This window comes from Chiloscyllium plagiosum, unplaced genomic scaffold, assembly GCF_037043375.1.
Source record: "Chiloscyllium plagiosum isolate Xiang-an unplaced genomic scaffold, Cpla_swu_hap1 HiC_scaffold_26, whole genome shotgun sequence".
Lineage (NCBI taxonomy): Eukaryota > Metazoa > Chordata > Chondrichthyes > Orectolobiformes > Hemiscylliidae > Chiloscyllium > Chiloscyllium plagiosum.
In genome coordinates, this window is record NW_028270164.1 from 41718182 (window position 1) to 41739038 (window position 20857).

Genomic DNA, 20857 nt, shown 5'->3' on the forward strand with positions numbered 1-20857 from the left:
CCCTACATTTACCCCTTCACCTAACACTACGAGCAACTTAGCATGGCCAATTCACCTAACCTCCACATTTTTGGACTGTGGGAGGAAACCGGAGCACCCGGAGGAAACCCACGCAGACACGGGGAGAATGTGCAAACTCCACACAGACAGTTGCCTGAGGTGGCAATTGAACCCGGGTCTCTGGCGCTGTGAGGCAACAGTGATAACCACTGTGCCGCCCACCTGGCAGGGAGATTTGCTATAGCTGCTTGGGACGATTTAAACAAGGGGTGGATGGGACCCAGTGAAATAGTGAGGAAAGAGATCAATCTGAGACTGGTAGAGTTGGGAAAAGAAGCGAGTCAAACAGTCGGGGCAGGAAGGGACAAAGCAGAGAACAAGGTAGGATTGATAAAGTAAACTGCATTACTTCAATGGAAGGGGTCTAACATGAAAGGTGGATGAACTCAGGGTATGGTTAGGAATATGGCACTGGAATATCACAGCAGTTACAGATACATGGCTCAGGGATGGACAAGACTGGCAGCTTAATGTTCCAGGATACAAATGCTATGGGAAGGACAGAAAGGGGGGCAAGAGAGGAGGGGGAATGGTGTTTTTGATAAGGGATAGCATTACTGCTGTACTTGGGGAGAATATTCCTGAGAACACATCCAGTGGAACTGAGAAATAAGAAAGGGATTATCACCTTATTGAGATTGTATTATAGACCCCTAAAAGTCAGTGGGAAATTGAGAAACAAGCTTGTAAGGGGATCTCAGTTATCTGTAAGAATCATAGGGTGGTTATGGTAGATTTTAACTTTCCAAACATAGACTGGGACTGCCATAGTGCTAAGGGTTTAGATGGAGAAGAACATTTTCTGATTCAGTATGTGGATGTGCCTACTACAGAAGGTGCAAAACTTGACCTACTCTTCAGAAATAAGGCTGGGCAGGTGACTGAGGTAGCACTTTGGGGGCAGCGACCATAATTCTATTAGTTTTAAAATAGTGATAGAAAAAGATAGACCGGATCTAAAATTTGAAGTTTTAAGTCAGAGAAAGGCTAATTTTGACAGTATTGGGCAAAAACCTGCAAAAGCTGATTGGTGGCTGATGTTCACAGGTAAAGGGACGGCTGGAAAATGGGAAGCCTTCAGAAATGAGGTAACGAGAGTCCAGAGACAGTATACTCCTGTTAGGGTGAAACGAAAGGCTGGTAGGTATAGGGAATGCTGGATGACTAGAGAAATTGACATTTTGGTTAAGAAAAAGAAGGAAGCATATGTCAGGAATAGACAGGAGAGATTGAGAGAATCCTTAGAAGAGTATAAGGGCAGTAAGAGTATACTTAAGAAGGAAATCAGGAGGGCAAAAAGGAGACATGAGATAGCTTTGGCAAATAGGGTTAAGGAGAATCCAAAGAATTTTTATAAATACATTAAGGACAAGAGGATAACTAGGGATAGAATAGGGCCCCTCAAAAATCAGCAAAACAGCCTATGTGTGGAGATGCAGGAGACATTAAACGAGTATTTTGCATAGCGTTTACTGTGGAGAAAGACATGGAAGATATAGACTGTGATGGAGTAGATGGTGATATCTTGATAAAATGTCCATATTACAGAGGAAGTAATGCTGGATGTCTTGAAATGCCTAAAAGTGGATAAATCCCCAGGACCTGATCAGGTGTACCCTAACACTCTGTGGGAAGCTGGGGAAGTGATTGCTGGGCCCCTTGCTGAGATATTTGTATCATCAATAGTCACAGTTGAGGTGCCAGAAGACTGGAGGTTGGCTAACGTGGTACCTCTATTTAAGAAAGGTGGTAAGGAAAAGCCTGGGAACACCGACTGGTGAGCCTGACATCGTTAGAGAGATTCCTGAGGGACAGGATTTACACATACTTGGAAAGGCAAGGATGGATTACGGATAGTCAGCATGGCTTTGTGCATGGGAAATCATGTCTCATGAACTTGATTGAGTTTTTTGAAGAAGTAACAAAGAGGATTGATGAGGGCAGAGCGGTAGGCGTAATCAATATAGACTTCAGTAAGGCGTTTGACAAGGTTCCCCATGGCAGACTGGTTAGCAAGGTTAGAGCTCATGGAATAAAGAAGAACTAGCCATTTGGATACAGAACTAGCTCAAAGATAGAAGACAGCGAGTGGTGGTGAAGGGTTGCTTTTCAGACTGGAGGCCAGTGGAGTGCCACAAGGATCAGTGCTAGGTTCACTACTTTTCATCATTTACATCAATGATTTGGATGTGAGCATTGGAGTTATAGTTAGTAAGTTTGCAGATGACACCAAAATTGGAGGTGTAGAGGACACGAAGAAGGTTACCTCAGATTACAATGGGATCTTGATCAGATGAGCCAATGGGCTGAGGAGTGGCAGATGGAGTTTAATTTAGATAAATGTGAGGTGTTGCATTTTGGAAAAGCAAATCAGTGCAGGACTTATATACTTAATAGTAAGATTCTAGGGCGTGTTCCTGATCAAAGAGACTTTTCCTTTCTTGGTCAAAGTATTGAGTATAGGAGTTGGAAGGTCATGTTCCTGCTGTACGGGACATTGGTTAGGCCACTTTCGGAATATTGCATGCAATTCTGGTCTCCTTCCTCTCGGAAGGATGTTGTGAAACTTGATACGGTTCGAAAAGATTTACAAAGAAGTTGCCAGGGTTGTAGGACTGAGCTACAGGGATAGGCTGGGGCTGTTTTCCCTGGAGCATTGGAGGGTGAGGGGTGACCTAATAGAGGTTTATAAAATCATGGGGGGCATGGATAGGATAACTGGACAAAGTCTTTCCCCTGGGGTGGAAGAGTGCAGAACTCGAGGGCATAAGTTTAGGGTGAGAGGGGAAAGATATAAAAGAGACCTAAGGGGCAACTTTTTCACACAGAGGGTGGTGTGTGTATGGAATGAACTGCCAGAGGAAGTGGTGGAGGCTGGTACAATTGTAGCATTTAAAAGGCATCTGGATGAGTATGTGAGTAGGAAGGGTTTAGCGGGATATGGGCCAAGTGCTGGCAAATGGGACTGGATTAGGTTAGGAAATTTGGTCGGCATGGATGAGTTGGACTGAAAGGTCTGTTTCTGTGCTGTACTTCCCTATGAATCTAAGTTGTTTAACCAGAGCCTTCTGAGGCCTCAGAAGTACCTCTCTGCTTTTACATTCTAGTCCTTTCGAGATGAATGACAGCATCGTATTTGCCTTCCTAATTACTGATTCAATCTTTAAGTTTACCTTAAGAGAATCCTTGTCCAGGACTCCCAAGTCTCTTTGCATTTCAATCTTTTGAACTTTCTCCCCATTTAGAAAATAGTCCATGCATCTATTCTTCCTACCAAAGTGCATGACCTCATACTTTCTCATGTTGTATTTCATCAGGCACTTACTTGTTTGCCCACTCTTCTGACCTGTCTAAATCGTTCTGCAGCCTCCCTGCCTCCTCAGTACCATCTGCACCTCCACCTATCTTTGTATCATCTTCAAATTTAGCCAGAATGTCCTCAATTCCTTCACCCAGATTATTAACATATAACGTGAAAAGTTGTGGTTCCAACATTTACCCTTGTGGAACACCACTAGTCACTGGCTTCCATCCCCACTTTGTGCCTTCTGCCAAACAGCCAATCGTATATCCATGCTAGCATCCTGCCTCCAACACCCTGGGCCCTTATCTTACTTAGCAGCCTACTGTGTGCACCTTGTCAAAGGCCTTCTGGAATCCAGATAGATGACATCCATTGGCTCTCCTTGATCTAACCTCCTCATTATCTCCTCAAAGAATTCTAACAGATTTGTCAAGCATGACCTCCCTTGATGAAACCATGCTGACTTTGTCCTGTTTTACCATGTACTTCCAAGTATTCAGAAATCTCACCTTTCACAATGGATTCCAAAATCTTACCAATGATACAGTCAGGCTAATTGGTCTATAATTTCCCATCCTTTGCCTTAGTCTAAACAATGGTTACATTGGTGATTTTCCAGTCCTTTGGGACCCTCCCTGACTCCAGTGATACCTGACAGGTCACTACTAAAGCCTTGTGTAACAAATCTATTGGAGTTTTTTTGAGAATGTAACCAGTAGGATAGATGTGGTAGAACCAGTGCATGTAATGTATTTGGGTTGTCAGAATGCTGTCAAATGAAGTTGGGGGCAAAATTAAAGCACATATGGTTGGGAGTAATATATTAGCATAGCTTGGAAATTGGTTGACAAGCAAGAAACAGAGGGTCGGAGTAAAGAGATCTTTTCTGATTGGCAGGCAGCTACTACAATAATCAGTGCTTCGGCTACAGTGAATGATTAATATAAATGACCTGGATGAGGGGACCAAATGCAACATTCCCAAGTTTGCTGATGACAAAATGCTGGATGGGGGAGTGAGTTGTGGGGAGGAAGCAAGAAGATTTCAAGGTCATTTCGACAAGTTGAATAAGTGGGCAAACACAAGAGATGCAGTACAATGTGGCTAAATATGAAGTTATACACTTTAATCTTAAAAAAACAGAATGGTGATATATTGAGAAATGTGGATGTACAAAGGGATCTCTAGTGTCCTTACACACCAGTCAATTAAAATAGACAGGCAGGTACAGCAAGCAATTAGGATTGCAATATTTGCCTTCATTGCCAGGGCTCAGAAATAGGGATATCAGACTGCAGTTATAGAGAGCTTTGGCGAAACCATACCTTAAGTATTGCATGCAGTTTTGGTCTCCCTGTGCAGGAAAGGATATACTTGCTATAGAGGTAGGGCAGTGGAGGGTTCATATTTTGATACTAGGAATAGCAGGATTGCCCTATGAAGGAAGATTGGTTCAACTAGACCTGTTTACACCAGAATTTAGAAGGATGAGAGGGCATTTGATAGAAATGTATACATTTCTGACAGGGCTGGACAGTCTACATACAAGGAGGATATTTTCCCTGATTGGGGAGTCTTGCTGAGGTCACAGTCTCAGGATATGGGATAGCCTATTTAGGAGTGAGATGAGGAAAACTTTCTTGACAGGTAGTGAACCTGTGGAATTCTCCACCACAGAAGCCTGTGGAAGCCAAGTCACTGAATGTATTCAAGATAGAGAGAAATACATTTTTAGATATTAAAGTATCAAGGCAAATGGGGAGAAAGCCAGGAATATGGGTTTGGGATAGAGGATCAGCCATGATCATATTGAATGGTACAGCAGGCTCAAAAGGCTGAATGGCCTACTTAGTTTTCTTGCTTCCAAGGACAACAGTCCCAACTTCTTCAATCTATCCTCATATCTGAAATTTCTATCCCTGGAAACATTTGCACTCTCTCCAGTATGTTCACATCCTTACATATGATTGCAGTATTCTGCACCATTCACAACTCTTCAGACACTGAAGCTTTCTATGTACACTGCAACAAATCCTGGTTAACACTCAAGGGTGGGCTGATAAATGGCAAGCAATATTTATGCCACACAACGCCAGGCAATGACCATTTCCAACAAGAGAGCATCTAACCATTGCTCCTTGATATTCCATGACATTACCATCACTGAATCCCCCACTATCAACATCTTGATTTCACCATTGACCAGAAGCTTAACTAGACCAGCCAGTTAAATACTGTGACTACAAGAGCAGGTTGGAGCTGGGAATTATGATGTGAATAATTCACCCCTTGATTCTAGAAAGTTTGTGCACCAGCTGTAAGGCAAAGTCAGATTGTGCTTAAATAGCCCCCACTTGCCTGGATGAGTGCAGCTTCAACAATACTCAGAAAGCTCAAAACCACTAGAAAGAAGCAATCCCTTGATTGGCTTCTCATCAACTTTAACATTCACTCCCTCCTTCACTGATGCAATGTGGCATTAATGTGTATCAGCTATAAAATGCTTTACAGCAACTCATTAAGACTCCTTTAACAAAATCTTGCAAACTGTGATCTTTACTCCACATTCTCTTTCTCTCTCTGGTACCCTCTAAGATCTCCCTCACCAATCCATGTCTGGTTTTCTCTCTCTCTCTCTCTCTCTCCCACCCCCCCCCCCCCAGTGTGTCCTGAAGATATCCGCTGCTTTGAGCTCGGTTCCAATTTATGTCTCTCTCTGTCTGGTGGTTGTTTGACCCAGTTACATCGAAGGAACGGCCATGTAGTTCTAAGTCAGGATGGGAATCTGCACATGGTGGTGTACCCATTCCTTCACTGTCTCTGGGTCAAAATCATGAAACTCCCTGTGTAACAGCACGATGGATATACTTACAACACATGGACTGCAGCGGCTCAAGAAGGCAGTTCACCACCACCTTCTCAAGGACAATTAGGAATAGGCAACCACATCCTGTGAAAGAATAAATAAAAGAAAAGAGAGAGGGGGGGCATTTGGAAGGGTTTAGAGGACTAGAGTAAAAACTCCTCTTTCAATTGCGGTTTGAAGGAAACGGTGGATGGGAGTTGTGGTTGGCAGTAAGGGAGGTATCCAGAATAAAGCAATTGAGAAACTTACAGTTTTTCCTCATGACCAAAACATCTCCACAATCATCCTCAATGGGTAAGAAGATTTCAGGAACGACTATCAGGATTTTCCGTTTTGGAGGAGGGTTAATGTTCCAAGTGCACTCCACATTCGCTGGGTAATTCCCAGGGTAGTTTGGGGATTCAATGTATCCTGTGTATTCCCCAAGTTCCCCGCCACATTGACGATCTGCAGGAAGGAGACACATAACAAGTATAATTGGGCTGAAGATAGATTAGGCTCTCAGAGCATGCATATCAACTGAACTTTTGTTCACCTACCCAGTGAAAATCGCAAACTCCTTGATTCAGCTTTTCTTAGCATTTCACATTTCACACTGAGACTGAAACAAATACTAAAATAACAACAAAATTCAATTTTTGTTTCCTCTATTTTTTTTATCACCAATCTCTTTGTGATCAGTTACCATAAATCTATCTGATAGACACTTATTAGCTTGGGATGATAAAACAAATTATAGTTCAGATTAACTAACTCAACCCAGACCAGAAATCATACTAGAATTGATTTTCATCCCTCTAACTTGGGAGTGCTTCGACAAATTTACACATAGCATTTACAGAAGGTCAGCCAACTCAGCAATAGATTTAAAGATCAGGCATGGTGCCAAGATCGGGTGGCACGGTGGGACAGTGGTTAGCACTGCTGCCTCACAGCACCAGAGACCTGCGTTCAATTCCCGCCTAAGGCGACTGACTGTGTGGAGTTTGCACATTCTCCCCATGTCTGCGTGGGTTTCCTCCCACAGTCCAAAAATGTGCAGGTTAGGTGAATTGGCCATGCTAAACTGCCCATAGTGTTAGGTGAAGGGTTAAATGTAGGAGGATGGGTCTGGGTGGGTTGCGGGTCAGTGTGGACTCTTTTAGATTAGATTAGATTACAGTGTGGAAACAGGCCCTTCGGCCCAACAAGTCCACACCGACCCGCCGAAGCGAAACCCACCCATACCCATACATTTACCCCTTATCTAACACTACAGGCAATTTAGTATGGCCAATTCACCTGACCCTGCACATCTTTGGATGGTGGGAGGAAACCGGAGCACCCGGAGGAAACCCACGCAGACACGGGGAGAACGTGCAAACTCCACACAGTCAGTCGCCTGAGGCGGGAATTGAACCCGGGTCTCTGGCGCTGTGAGGCAGCAGTGCTAACCACTGTGCCACCGTGCCACCCACGGCGTTGGGCTGAAGGGCCTGTTTCCACATTGTAAGTAATCTAATGTGTCATTTTATGTGTGTGAGAGACTTGGCTACTCACTATCTTAAGTAGTCAAGCCACTGAAAGGGTATTTATTTCATGTTTTTATTCATTCAATTTACACATCAGACTAATCTGCTACTTTTCCCCACCCCTAACTGCACAGAGGACAGGTAAGAATAAAACACATTGCTTTGGGTCTGGAATCACATGTTGGCCAAACCAGGTAAAGATGGCAGTTATCTTTCTTAAAATGTATTAGTGAATCAACAATCAACAGCGGTGTCAAGATCATTATTAATCTCTTAATTCCAGATTTTCATCGAATTCTAATTCCTCCACCTGCACTGACAGGATTTGAACCTGAGACTCTGGATTAACCGACTAACAATAATACCACTAGGTCATTGTGTCCTCATGGTTTATTATGTAACATTAGCTCTAATAAACTTGAATAAAACTAAAATAATTTTAATTACTCTCAAATTTTGACTAATAATATATTCTAGGTCTTAGCCAATTTCGAAATTACTTTGAAAACCTATTGCGTCTTTTTCTTACACCTATGTCCCACAGTTTAGAGACAGAAGCAACTTATTGGTTTTTATTGGTTTAAAACCAATATTAGGCTCAATTTTCCAACTAATTAAAAAGCCACCATTTTAACATTGACTTGGACTGCTTCCACACCGTGGGGTTTCGATGATTCTATGACCATAGATTCACTCAAATATCTATACCCTGTATTCATTAAAGGGAGTGAATGAACTGAGCAAACTCGGATCCAAAATAATTTCAATACATTTTAATTCCAACTCAGAAAGACTAATCTTGCATGAGTGATCAGCACTTCAGTAGTTCTAATTTTAAGATTTGTTAATGAATATATTTTGCATAGATTTCAATCCACTAAAATATTACTGTATTAAAGTACAATCACTGTATTAAAGTGAAAGAGATATTCAAATTAGAAGACACAATGAAGGTTTTCTGAGGTCATAGCTTGCTTTATAACTCTTACATGATTGCTAAAGGAGGTGCAAGCTCAATTAGTCCTGATTATAATGATTAGCACCCCATCCATCACCTTAAGCATTCCCACTTCCTTCAGCCCACTTGCACTGTGGTGGTATTGTATACTATCTACAAGATGTATTACAGTAACCTGCCAAATTGCTATCAGATGGGCTTTTTCTCCTGTAGTTCTCAAAATACTTACTTTTACATTGCGTGACTGTAGTTGAGCCATCAAAGTCTGTAGTGGTGTTGCCAGGACAAGCGATGCAGTAATTCTGTCGAAACTCTGGTTGGTAGGTACCTAAGGCACATCGTATGCACCGGTGAACTGTTGTGTTATAATAATGGCCTGGGGAGCACTGAACTGTGAGAGTTTGAAACAATGTCAGAATTAAAATGCGACTGAAAATAACATATTCATTATTATGAGCTGAAGAAGCACAATGAAGTTCCTCTTCGATAAAAAAATTCCTTTTGTTTCTGTCAGAAGGTATTGAATGTATAAGAATGCAAAATTTTTCATTCAAACCACATCTCACATTTGTTTATCAGGATTATTTGCCTTTATTAAATGAATTGTTTTAATAGTTCCCACAAATACAAATGTTACTTAAAAAAATACAAGTGTTTGACTCATTTTAAGCAATGTTGTGGAAAAATCCAAATTGTACCATTTTAGCTTCTTGCCATAGGTTTTATTAAGAATACTCAATGCTACATCAAGAACATTCAATTACTAAAGGTACAAGTACAATAGTCACTCATGGGTGGCATGGTGTCACAGTGGTTAGCACTGCTGCCTCACAGCACCAGAGACCTGGGTTCAATTCCCACTTCAGGCAACTGTTTGTGTGGAGTTTGCACATTCTCCCCGTGTCTACGTGGGTTTCCTCTGGGAGCTCTGGTTTCCTACCACAGTCCAAAAATATGCAGGTCAGGTGAATTGGCCATGCTAAATTGTCTGTAGTATTAGGTGAAGGGGTAAATGTAGGGAAAGGGGTCTGGGTGGGTTGCTCTTCGGAGGGTCGGTGTAGACTTGTTGGGCTGAAGGACCTGTTTCCATACTGTAGGGAATCTAATCTATTACGTGATGTAATATTTTAAAGTAAATTGGTGTTGTCTTTGGAAAGATTTACTTTTCTCAACCAAAGTATATTTCTGGAGTAAAGGCAATGGTCAATCTGCAACAACCACATTATCTGTAGTTAAACTCTTGTATTCATCTTTTTCACCTCAATTGCTCACTTATTGAACCTGTACTCCATGAACATGAGAGGTTTCCAAATATTATCTAAGCTCCTATGAATAAAGCAAGTACAGCATGATTATAAATTGTATAAGCCATCCAGGAGCTAAGAAAAACTTGTCAGTGATTTTAGAAAAGAACACAAAACTATAGTTTGATTGAACTGTACAATTAAATAGTTATTTAAAAACTATATGTGGACTATATATAAAGGACTGTTGATGGCAGAATGAGCTTCTGAACCTACAGGATCGTGTGTAATGGAATATGAGAGTGGGTGAGCGAGAGAAAATATTTGAGGAAGAGTGCAAATGAGTGGATGAAGGACACAGTGTGCACACAAGTGGGAGAGAAAACAAATGTGCAAACGAGAGGGAGGAGAAGGGAATTTGTGTACAGGTGGGAGAGGCAATATGTGTACTTGCGAGTGGCAGAGGATGTGTGTGGCACAGGTGTGTGTGAGATATTGTGTTATGAGATATTGTGTAAGAGGTTATCTTTATTAATTCACTCACCAGCCCGTTATATTCATTAATATCAGGTTCCTGTTCATTCATTCATAACCCTTTACTAATCCGTTATTTAATATAACATGGTTTCATTTATTCATTCGGTTCTGTACTGTATTTTACTATCCAAATTTAAAACAACCCTTTAAAATCCATTACTGTATTTTCACACCTTATCAGCCCTTTCTACAAGCAGTGTTTACCTCTGAATAAGTGTAGCATACAGTACAATACCATTCCCATCAAGTCTCCATAAAAGATTATAATATTAATCAGCCCTTACCAACCACCTTCTGAACCCGAATAGATTCTCCAGTCAGTAAGTAACTGTTAAATACCTTTTAACTGGGCCATTATCCCTTTAAGAAATGAACTGACAAAACAGCACTTCCATGAAATTGCATGAATGAATGAAACTCATAATTGCAAATAGTAAATAAATCTCACAACCCAGCTGCAGTAATAAGTTTAATATCCTTTTTTTATTAAGTACAGGTACAATTTCTAACTTATTTAGAGCATATAGGCCTAGTAGTTTTACTAACATTTACTAACTTAAAGACAAAGTTAAAAATCATACAACACTAGGTGATAGTCCAACAGGTTTATTTGAAAAGCACTAGCTTTCGAGGCACTGCCTTTTCATTAGGTGGTTCTTCACCACCTGAGGCTGGGGCTATTTTCCATGGAGCGTGGGAAGCTGAGGTAAACCTTATAGAGGTTTAGAAAATCATGAAGGGCATGGATAGGATAAATAGACAAAGTCTTTTCCCCGGGGTTGGAGAGTCCAGAGCTAGAGGACATAGGTTTAGGGTGAGAGGGGAAAGATATAAAAGAGACCTAAGGGGCAACTTTTTCACACAGAGGGTGGTGCATGTATGGAATGAGCTGCCAGAGACTGGTACAATTGCAACATTTAAAAGGCATCTAGATGGGTATATGAACAGGAAGGTTTTGGAGGGATATGGGCTGGGTGCTGGCAGGAGGGACTAGATGGGTTGGGATATCTGGTCGGTATGGACGAGTTGGCCGAAGGATTGTTTCCGTGCTGTACATTTCTGTGACTCTATAATGTATGGGGTGTCAATTAATTTAATCAGTTAAATGCAGGGCTTGCAGAATTTGTAGGTGAAAGTGAGGCCTGCAGATATTGGAGATTAGAGTCGAGATTGTGGTACTGGAAAAGCACAGCAGGTCAGGCAGCATCCAAGAAGCAGGAGAATCGACATTTGGGGCAAAAGCCCTTCATCAGGAATGAGGCCATTTGTACCCTAGTATTAGAGGTTATTCTAAACTTTCTACGCATATTGTTATTGATTTTTCTTTTAATATAAACTTAAATAAATTTCTTGTTCAGTAGTTTTTTTTTCTTACCTTTAGTATCACAGTCCTGAAAGGACAAAGCTCCTTCATGTTTTGTCATCAACTCTCCTCCGCATTGGAAACACAGTGTCCGGCCTGGCTCAGGCTGGTATGTACCTCGACTGCATAACTGACATGGCTGAAACCCATCTGATGAATAATGGCCTGGACTGCATTGACCTGCATTAGTATTAACAACAGGGCATTTAATAGAGCTGACCAATCATTACTTAAAATAAACAACATTAATCAACACTTTGGACCAAAGCCGATGTTTATAAACTAAATTCTGAAATGAAGCAATGAAATGGGTCATGTGTTACTCTATGATCTGGATTTGATTTCAGCTTTGGGAATTGGAACGCTAATTTTTGCTGTGGTAGTGGTTAAGAATAGTAATTACAAATGTATTTTTAAAAAATCACAATCTCAAAAGACATAATCTGAAGCCATTGGTTATACTCACCTGAGATTTGAGCAATTTACTGCTTGGCATTGTGATAGATCTACATTTAGGCTGGCTTAGTTCAGCCTTCATTGGTCTGAATTTTGACCAGCCCTTTGGGAATGGTCTGGGAGATGGGAAGGCAGGTAGCATGGTACAGGAAAGCAATAGGTAGTGTGGCCAATGTTTATTCTTCCAACGGCAGGAAAACTGATTGGTATCTGGCCCCTGCAGCTCTAACGAGCCACTTTCTTGCCAATTAAGAGCTTCTTCCCACCTTAGTATCAATTTACCAGAGGGTGGTGTTGCGACCACAGCTGGTGATATTGAGACCACCAGATAAACCCTCAGGATATCTAATTAGTCTCAGGGTTCAGGGCCCTCCCATTTTGGTATTCTTTGGTCTATGGAGCATTCCCCTCCAGTGACATTGGCCAGTACCATAATGTCAGCACAGCCTGATGTCCCCAACAGCCCTGCTTCATGCCATTCCTCTATTGGGGCAACCTTGGCATTCACTGCTACACCTGACAGTGAGGGCACATGAGTATCAATGCCATTCACCACCTTCATCCTCCAGTTGCAGTCCCAGCAGTGGTCATGACTCCCAGAGGTGCTGCTGAGGCTGCTGGGCTGGCAGCTCCTTCCATTAGGCCAGCTGTTCTTGGGGCCATACTGCCACCTTTAGTAGGATGGCAGCCCTGGTGGTGCAGCCATTTTATTGGCTACATGCAGGAAAACACAGTCCCAGGTCATGCCAGCTGCCAAGTGGAATTGTCTTTGCTTTCAGTCCCAGTGGCAGAACTTAAAGCTGTTTCCATAGAATTCCAGGTATTAACCAAGTCAAAGAGAGTGTTGTGAGGTGTCCTGACTACCATTGTTCTTGTTCATACTTTAGCTGACATTGTGCTCAATCCCACTGTGCACAACAATAAAATACCCATTAACTATTCCATATGGATATAAATTACAGTGGTCATCATTGGTAGTGTGCAGAACCACACAGACTAGGGCAACATAAGCATTTGATTGGTGAAATACTCCTTACAGAAGAAAAAATGAAAGAAGGCAATTAAGTTTTGAATTATTTGGGCCCCATGTATGACCTGGAAGAATTTGGTATTCTCACTAAGTATAAATCATTATTGGATGAATTAATGATTTTGTTTTCTGCGGAATACTCAGTAATACCTATACAATCATATTCACTGGCACTTACACAAACATCCACAAGCACATACAGCCTGACTGCTAAAACACAACTCATTTACCTGTACACACTGTAATGTTGCGTGCTCCAGTTGGGCCATGCCCATCAGTTCCAGGGCATAAGTCACAGGATAACTGTCCATCCTTCTCCTGGTAAGTGCCGGGAGGACATGGAACACATTTCTCCTGCTGTCCGTGGTAGAACGATCCTGATGAGCAGCTGACTGAGAAATGAAAGTGCTGGTGAGGGGAATCGCATAAAGCACAGTTCACCAAAATACCTTTCTGTTTCTATTACGGCCAGGAGTACTTTAAAGCAATGCTTTCTCATTAAAATATTTTGAAAATCATCTCTGTCACCAACTAAAATCTAATTCCTTTATGTCTTTTCATATGTCAATATATTCCAAAGAAAGGTAAAGACAAACTGTGTGCTCATAATTTCAGTTTTTGTATGGCTGAGTTTTGTTTTTGAGTTCTATTTTATAAAATATATCAAAACTAGTTCAACAAAGTGGGATAGATAGTTTCAAATTTTGATCATTCTATTTTAAAAATGTATAACTAGATTATTCTGCCATCTTCAGCCCATCACGACCAACTGAAGATCAAATGAGTAGTATGCTCTCTGTCCACTATTGGTTCCCTCTAAAAAGATGCTGTGGCTGTCAGTTGTGTGTGTGCCTCTCTCTTTTCTCTTTCAATGTTCCTTTTCCTCACAGAAAGCAACTCATTGACTGCTCATTCATTTTGTATTTCTTAAGTCTTTTTTATCTTTCTACGTTAAGTACAAAATGGGTACTTTATTTACATTTTAATGACTTTAAAAAGATTGAACCCATCGAGTTTCTCCATTCGTTACTTTACAACTGTCTTATTTGCCAATTGCATTTATTCCTATTCTCTCATCTTCTGAAAGGACTAAGTCATTGAGTATATTTGAAACAGAGATCAATAGATTGGAATAATTATATTGAGATAGAAGATGACCTATGATCTGGTTTAATGGAGAAGCAGTGTCAAGGGGCTGAATGGCCAACTGTTGCTCCTATTTCCTATCTGCTGGGTGGCAGCACCGAGAACAACAGTGATCCCCAGATTCCTGCTCAGACAGCAATCATTTAGTTGCATGGCTGTATAGAAATCTTTCCTGAAGAAGGGCTTATGCCTGAAACGTTGATTCTCCTGTTCCTTGGATGCTGCCTGACCTGCTGTGCTTTTCCAGCAACACATTTTCAGCTCTGTATAGAAATCTTAACAAGTTAGTAGACCACAGAGGATGGAACTCAATTTTGTCTTCATCCTAAATTCATATTAGTTCATTTCCAACCAGCTGTCACCAGAAATTCATCAGCAATAGGTATTTGGATGGATTTCTTCACTTCACAGCCCAAAGTGCTTCCGATTTTGATCATTGTTCAGGTAACAGCAATTAATGGGAGCAAACAGGTTCCAAACGTGAGACCTTTCTAGCCTCAGCTGCTGAAAAATGCTGTTGTGTCCTTTTCAGGAAACACATGCCCATTTTCTTTCGCTTAATGCTTTGTCACTAAGCCCATATCTACCTACCCTCTGATTAGTAATGAATCCACAAAGTAAATTTTGAAGTATTTACTTTTCATATCAAATTTTAAAAAGAAAGTCTTAATACAGGTTTTATCTTCAAGTGTAGTGGTTCATACATTAGAATAAACTCCATAGAATTACAAATAATACAGCATGGAAGGAGTCTCCAGCCAGTACCAGGATCACATTGTACATTAACAATATGGAGAAAGGAATTGAGGGCTTCTTTGCTAAAATTGCAGATGAAGCAAAGATAGGGGAGGCTGCAGAAGGACTTGATGAGGCTAGGAGAGTGGGCAAAGAAGCGTCAGATGGAATACAACATGGAAAACTGTGAGGTTATATACTTTGCTGAGAATAATAGAGATATAGGCTATTTTCTGAACATGGAAAGGCTTCAGAAATCTGAAGCACAAAGGGACTTGGGAGTCCTTGTTCAGGATTCTCCTAAGGTTAGCATACAGGTTCAGTTGGCAATTAGGAAGGAAAATGCAAAGTTAGCATCCATTTCAAGAGGGCTAGAATATAAGAGCATGGATATACTGCTGAGGCTTTAGAAGGATCTGGTCAGACTACTTATGGAGTACTGTGAGCAGTTTTGGGCCCTGTATCTAATGAAGGAAGTGCTGGTGTTGGAGGGTGCTGAGAAGAGGTTTTACAGGAATGATCTCAGGATTGAAGGGCTTGTTATATAAGGAGCTGGTAAGGACTCTGTGTCTGCACTCATTGAAGTTTAGAAGAATGAGGGTGATGCCATTGAATCTAACAGAATACTGAGAAGCCTGGATAGAATGGACATGGCAAAGAGGTTTCCACTAATGGGTGAGACTAGGATCTGAGGGTGTAGCCTCAGAGTGAAGAGGCAATCCTTTAGAACTGAGGTGAGGAGGAATTTATTCAGCCAGAGGTGGATAATCTGTGGAACTCATTGCCACAGAGGGCTGTGAAGGCCAAGTTATTGAGTATTTAAGACAGAGATAGATAAGTCCTTGATTAGTAAGGGGATCAAGAATTATGGGATGGAAGGCAGGTGAATGGGGTTGAGAAACATGATCAGCCATGATCAAATGGTGGAGCATACTCAACAGACTGAATGGTCTTATGGATCTTATTAGCTATTTTGAGGATACTAATCCAGGGTAGGACCCTATATTTTACGAAACTATTTGAAGAATCAGAAATGGTTATACAATCAAAGTAAGGACTGAGGGGCAGAGATATAAAAGGTTCACTGTGAAACAGGGGATCTTCAGCTGGCTGAAGAACAAGGTTCTGGGATTAACCAGGCAAAAGTGAGGACTGCAGATGCTGGAAACCAGAGTTTAGATTAGAGTGGTGCTGGAAAAGCACAGCAGGTCAGGCAGCATCCGAGGAGCAAGAAAATCAACGTTTTGGGCAAAAGCCCTTCATCAGGAAGAACATGGGCTTTTGCCCGAAATGTCGATTTTCCTGCTCTTCGGATGCTGCCTGACCTGCTGTGCTTTTCCAGCACCACTCTAATCTATTGGTTTAACCAGGTTGTCAAGTTGTAAGTCTGAATGGTCAATGTTGAACAAATTGATTAAGTATCACAAAATATCACTTGAACGTCACAAATAAAACAATCATCTGTCTTGTGCTTTGTATAGTTGGTTTATTGTCACTTTTATTGTGTTTAGCTGTTTGCACACTTCTGTAAGTACAGTTTGATGAAGCCATGCAGCTAATTTTAATTCAGAAACCACAAATAAATTCACTTGCGTGTTTTCTTAATTTGTACAGCCAACCAACATCAGTGATTTGCTATCCTCTCACACATACCACACACTTACCACATTTCCCGTCCACCCACTCCTGTCCAATGTTGCAGGCTTCCACTTTCTCAGGAGCTTTTGCCAATTTCTTTGCCACCTCATACTCAGTCCCAGAGAAGCGAATGTGGAAACGCTGCTGGTTGATTGATTTTTTCAAAGTTTTAATTGCAGATTTCAGTTTCTTCTCCATCTTCTGCCTCAGACAGTTAATATTGCAGTTGCCTGCAAAGAATGGGTTTCATTTTGTCAAAATTGAGTTCGTGTGAATGAGCAGGGGAAAGAGCCAGAGTGAAATAGCTGAGGCAATCTCAATTTAGTGCCCAGTGGACCGAGTGCCTCCTTCAATCAAAAGAGATTACAAAGTGGTTTATGTGCTAAGAGTGCCAGTGTAGGTTGCTCCTTAAGGACTTCATTGAGGCCTGGCTTTTTTCTGCAAGCAACTGTTCTACACTGCCATGGGAGTCCGTATAAAGAATGTTTCATTCTATCTCACTAACTTGTTTGATAACCAAAAGTACATCTGTAATTTTGAGCAAGGGAATCATTAGTACTACATTCATTAATTATTTACTCTCTGGAACAGTATTTTCTTCAGATTGTACAAAATATTTATCTGCAAGCACAGTTACACCAATGATTGATAATTTGTGAGTGATATTTAAGGCCTACTGTGGTTTCCATATAATTTAATGTTTTGTACAAGGAATTATTATATATTGTCATAAAATGAATATACTTGCAGCATTGTCTGCATTTATTCTATTTTTAAAAATGCTTTCAATAACATAAAGAGTGGAATTTTTCCTGTTCCTTTGTTTTTACTTCAATCTATTTCTGACAGCACAGGTGGTCTGACTGAGTGCGTAAGTGTACTAAACATGAGCATGCATCACTATCACTAAACAAAAGCCCAAAAATTAACCAATATCTAATAAGCCTCCTTAATTGAGATATTTTTTAAACAAACCTTTTCTTATGACCAGATTGGTGAATAAATTAGTGACCATTTTAAGCAACTTGTAGTATTACTAAATACAACTGAGCAATGAGCAGCTCATTTGAAATGATGGAGATGTGATACAGTTCCAACAGCAATACTCTATTCTCACTTGCATAATAAAATGATTTTCAACTTTATCTGGGACAAGAGTTTGATTTAGGTGGTAATTTATAAGGGGCAATGGTAAGCAACCAACCTTTATGCCCAAGTTCTGGAGTTCCTTGTCTAAACAACTCTGGCTCTCTTTTCTCCTTAAAACATGTCCTTTAAATTCTACTTTTTGACCAAGCTTATGAACATTTTCCCTAGCCTGTCTTTATATGATTCAGTGTTGAAGTTTGCATAATGACATTCCAGTATAGCACTTTGGAATGTTTTATTAAGTCAAAGATCTTTTAAAATTCATTCATGGGATGAGAGCATCACTGGCTAGGCCAGCATTTATTGCCCATCCCTAATTGCCCAGAGGGCAGTTAAGAGTCAACCACATTGTGGTGGGCTTGGAGTCACATGTAGTTTAGACCAGGTAAAGGTGGCAGTTTCCTTCCATTCATGAACCAGACAGGTTTTCCCAACACTTGACACCAGATTGATGGTCATCATTAAACTCTTAATTCAAGACGTTTTTCGTTGAATGCAAATTCCACCATCTATTGTGGTGGATCCCGGAAGGTTACCCATGTCTTTGGATTAATAACTCTATGATATTACCAGTAAAAGATGCTATTAGTTGTTGATAGAATGTGAGCATAAATTTGGAATAAAATGCCTTTTCCATAAGATACCACAGACTTAAATTAGTACATACCTGATCAACCGGGAGGGGACAGAATGGTGTGGGGCATCTGGAAGTGAGGATGTCTCTTTGACACCATCAATTGCTCCCCGGTGTTGGGGAGATTTCACTGGGGTGTTTAATGTAGGGCTAGGGAGGGTGACACTTCCAGCCCTGAAATGGTTAACAACAGCCAAGCGAGCTGCTGCAGGCGATTGCATGACTGCTGGAGCTTGTAAGGGATATGCATAATGTTAATTAAATCTTGGAGCCTGTAAATACCAGCCAGTATCAATTGCCCCATCGAAACTCGGGATTAATAAAGAAACCGATCGGAATCTGTAACTGTTAGACAAGTGTGAATTGCTCTATCGGAACCTGTAACTATTGAGTGTGAATGGCTCTATTTAAGTCTAAAGTTGATAAGTGTAATTGACAATTTAGTTAAACTGAAACTATTGAAAATGGCTAGCCTGTCAGACGCATAGTAATTCCTTGAAACAATGAACTATTGAATACAGGATCGGAACCGCTCCCGGGGATGGCTGAGCCATTGTCAAGCACAGCAGGAGCTGGACAGGCACTTCGATGCGGCCAATAGGAGGACGGATCCCCAGCGAGCGCAGATGAATGGACCAATGGGGAAGGCGAACTGACCGGGGACTCCAGGCAGCGCGAAATATAATTGTGTCAAGTTTGAACGAGAAGGGAGAACGCCTTCTCCAACGAATGCATGCTTGTAGATTCGTTGTACCAGTTAAGATTCTGCGAATAAACGGCTGTCTGCGTCTAACCATATTTGCCAGTGTGAGTCTCTCCTTCGGAAAGAACACGCAAAGACGGGACCCCGGGGGTCCGTCTTAACACCGGCCTGGGCTGAGTGACAGCCTTATCTCGCAGCAGAGGTTGCATTGAGGGTAGGGTTCTATGCTGGTAGGGGTGCGGTGATTAGGATGCCTGAGAATGCCAGTGTTGGCAGCTGGCAGAGTGGGCATAACATCAGAGGCTTTGGGGCAGAGGATTCAGAGGTAGCCATGTTGGGCTAGAGATGGCCCATTTGCTTAGGCTTGGGTGGTGTTTGCCCTGGCAAATCCAGCTGCAAAGGCATATCCCTATTGGATATATCAAGCCTGTCACCTGGATGTAGCTGCTGGACTTTGAGACTTGGGGTTAGATGCCTGACCATTTTCTAGCTTTTATTAACGGTCTAGAGACTGATTTGGCCAGAAATTGGACATTTTAGATTTTAATACAAAGAGAGTTCCATTGTGGAGTTGCTAATTCTGTCTCTATTTCCCTGATTGGTTGAACCAGTGTTGGACTGGGCTGGACAAAGTTAAAAACCACTCAGCACCAGGTTATAGTCCAACAGGTTTATTTGGAAGCACTAGCTTATGAAGTGCTGCTTCTTCATCAGGTGAACTTTGATTTCTCTCCACAGTTGCTGCCAGACCTGCTGAGCTTTTCCAGCAATTTGTTTTTGTTTCTGATTTACAGCATCTGCAGTTCCCTCAGTTTATCTTCAACTTCACATTGTGCTTAACGAAGTTCCAAACACAGTGTTAGAAATTGGAGGTAAAATAGAAAAAGCTGGTCAAACAGCACTTGTGGAGAGCATAACCCATTGATATTTTGTGTTCACTGTTTCTCTCCATGAGGAAAATGTACAAGTCTGAAAGATCATCAATCCTTATTGGAATAGTGGTGCCAGTGTGGAAACAGGTCATCTGGCCCAACAAGTCCACTGACCCTCCAAACAGTAACCCACCCAGACCCATTACTCTACATTTACCCTTGACTAATGCACCTAACACTATGGGCAAATTAGCATGGCCAATTCACCTGACCTGCACATCTTTGGACTGTGGGAGGAAACTGGAGCACCCGGAGGAAACCCACACAGACACGGGGAGAATGTGCAAACTCTACACAGACAGTGGAATTGAACCCAGGTCCCTGGCTAACCACTGAGCCACCGTGACACCCCTTTTAGATAAGAGAAATGTGGGTCAGGAATCTGAATACGGAATGAATGGGAACTGCCAGAGTTTCTGGTTTCCCTGAGTAACCAGGGCAGATAGTGGGGTAAAGAGTCCATTCTGCAAAAGGAAGGAATTCTAATTAAAAAGATTGCATTCTGAGTAACAAGGCCTCAACAGCACTTGGATTTGTGAGGATGGAGAGGAAGCCTGGGAAGGCTGTTTCCCAGATCTCTCACTCTTATCT

General features: G+C 41.4%; 1 protein-coding gene across 1 annotated transcript in view; it reads right to left on the reverse strand.

Annotated features, from left to right (window-relative positions):
* Positions 1-20857, reverse strand: part of LOC122563262 (signal peptide, CUB and EGF-like domain-containing protein 3) — a 367101-nt gene that overhangs the window by 11672 nt on the left and 334572 nt on the right. The window contains exons 15-19 of the mRNA XM_043716904.2: positions 16875-17078; positions 13560-13721; positions 11856-12023; positions 8929-9090; positions 6480-6677 (exon numbers count right to left, since the gene is read on the reverse strand). Of these exons, the coding sequence (XP_043572839.1) occupies positions 6480-6677; positions 8929-9090; positions 11856-12023; positions 13560-13721; positions 16875-17078 (894 nt within the window). The remainder of the gene's footprint in view (positions 1-6479; positions 6678-8928; positions 9091-11855; positions 12024-13559; positions 13722-16874; positions 17079-20857) is intronic.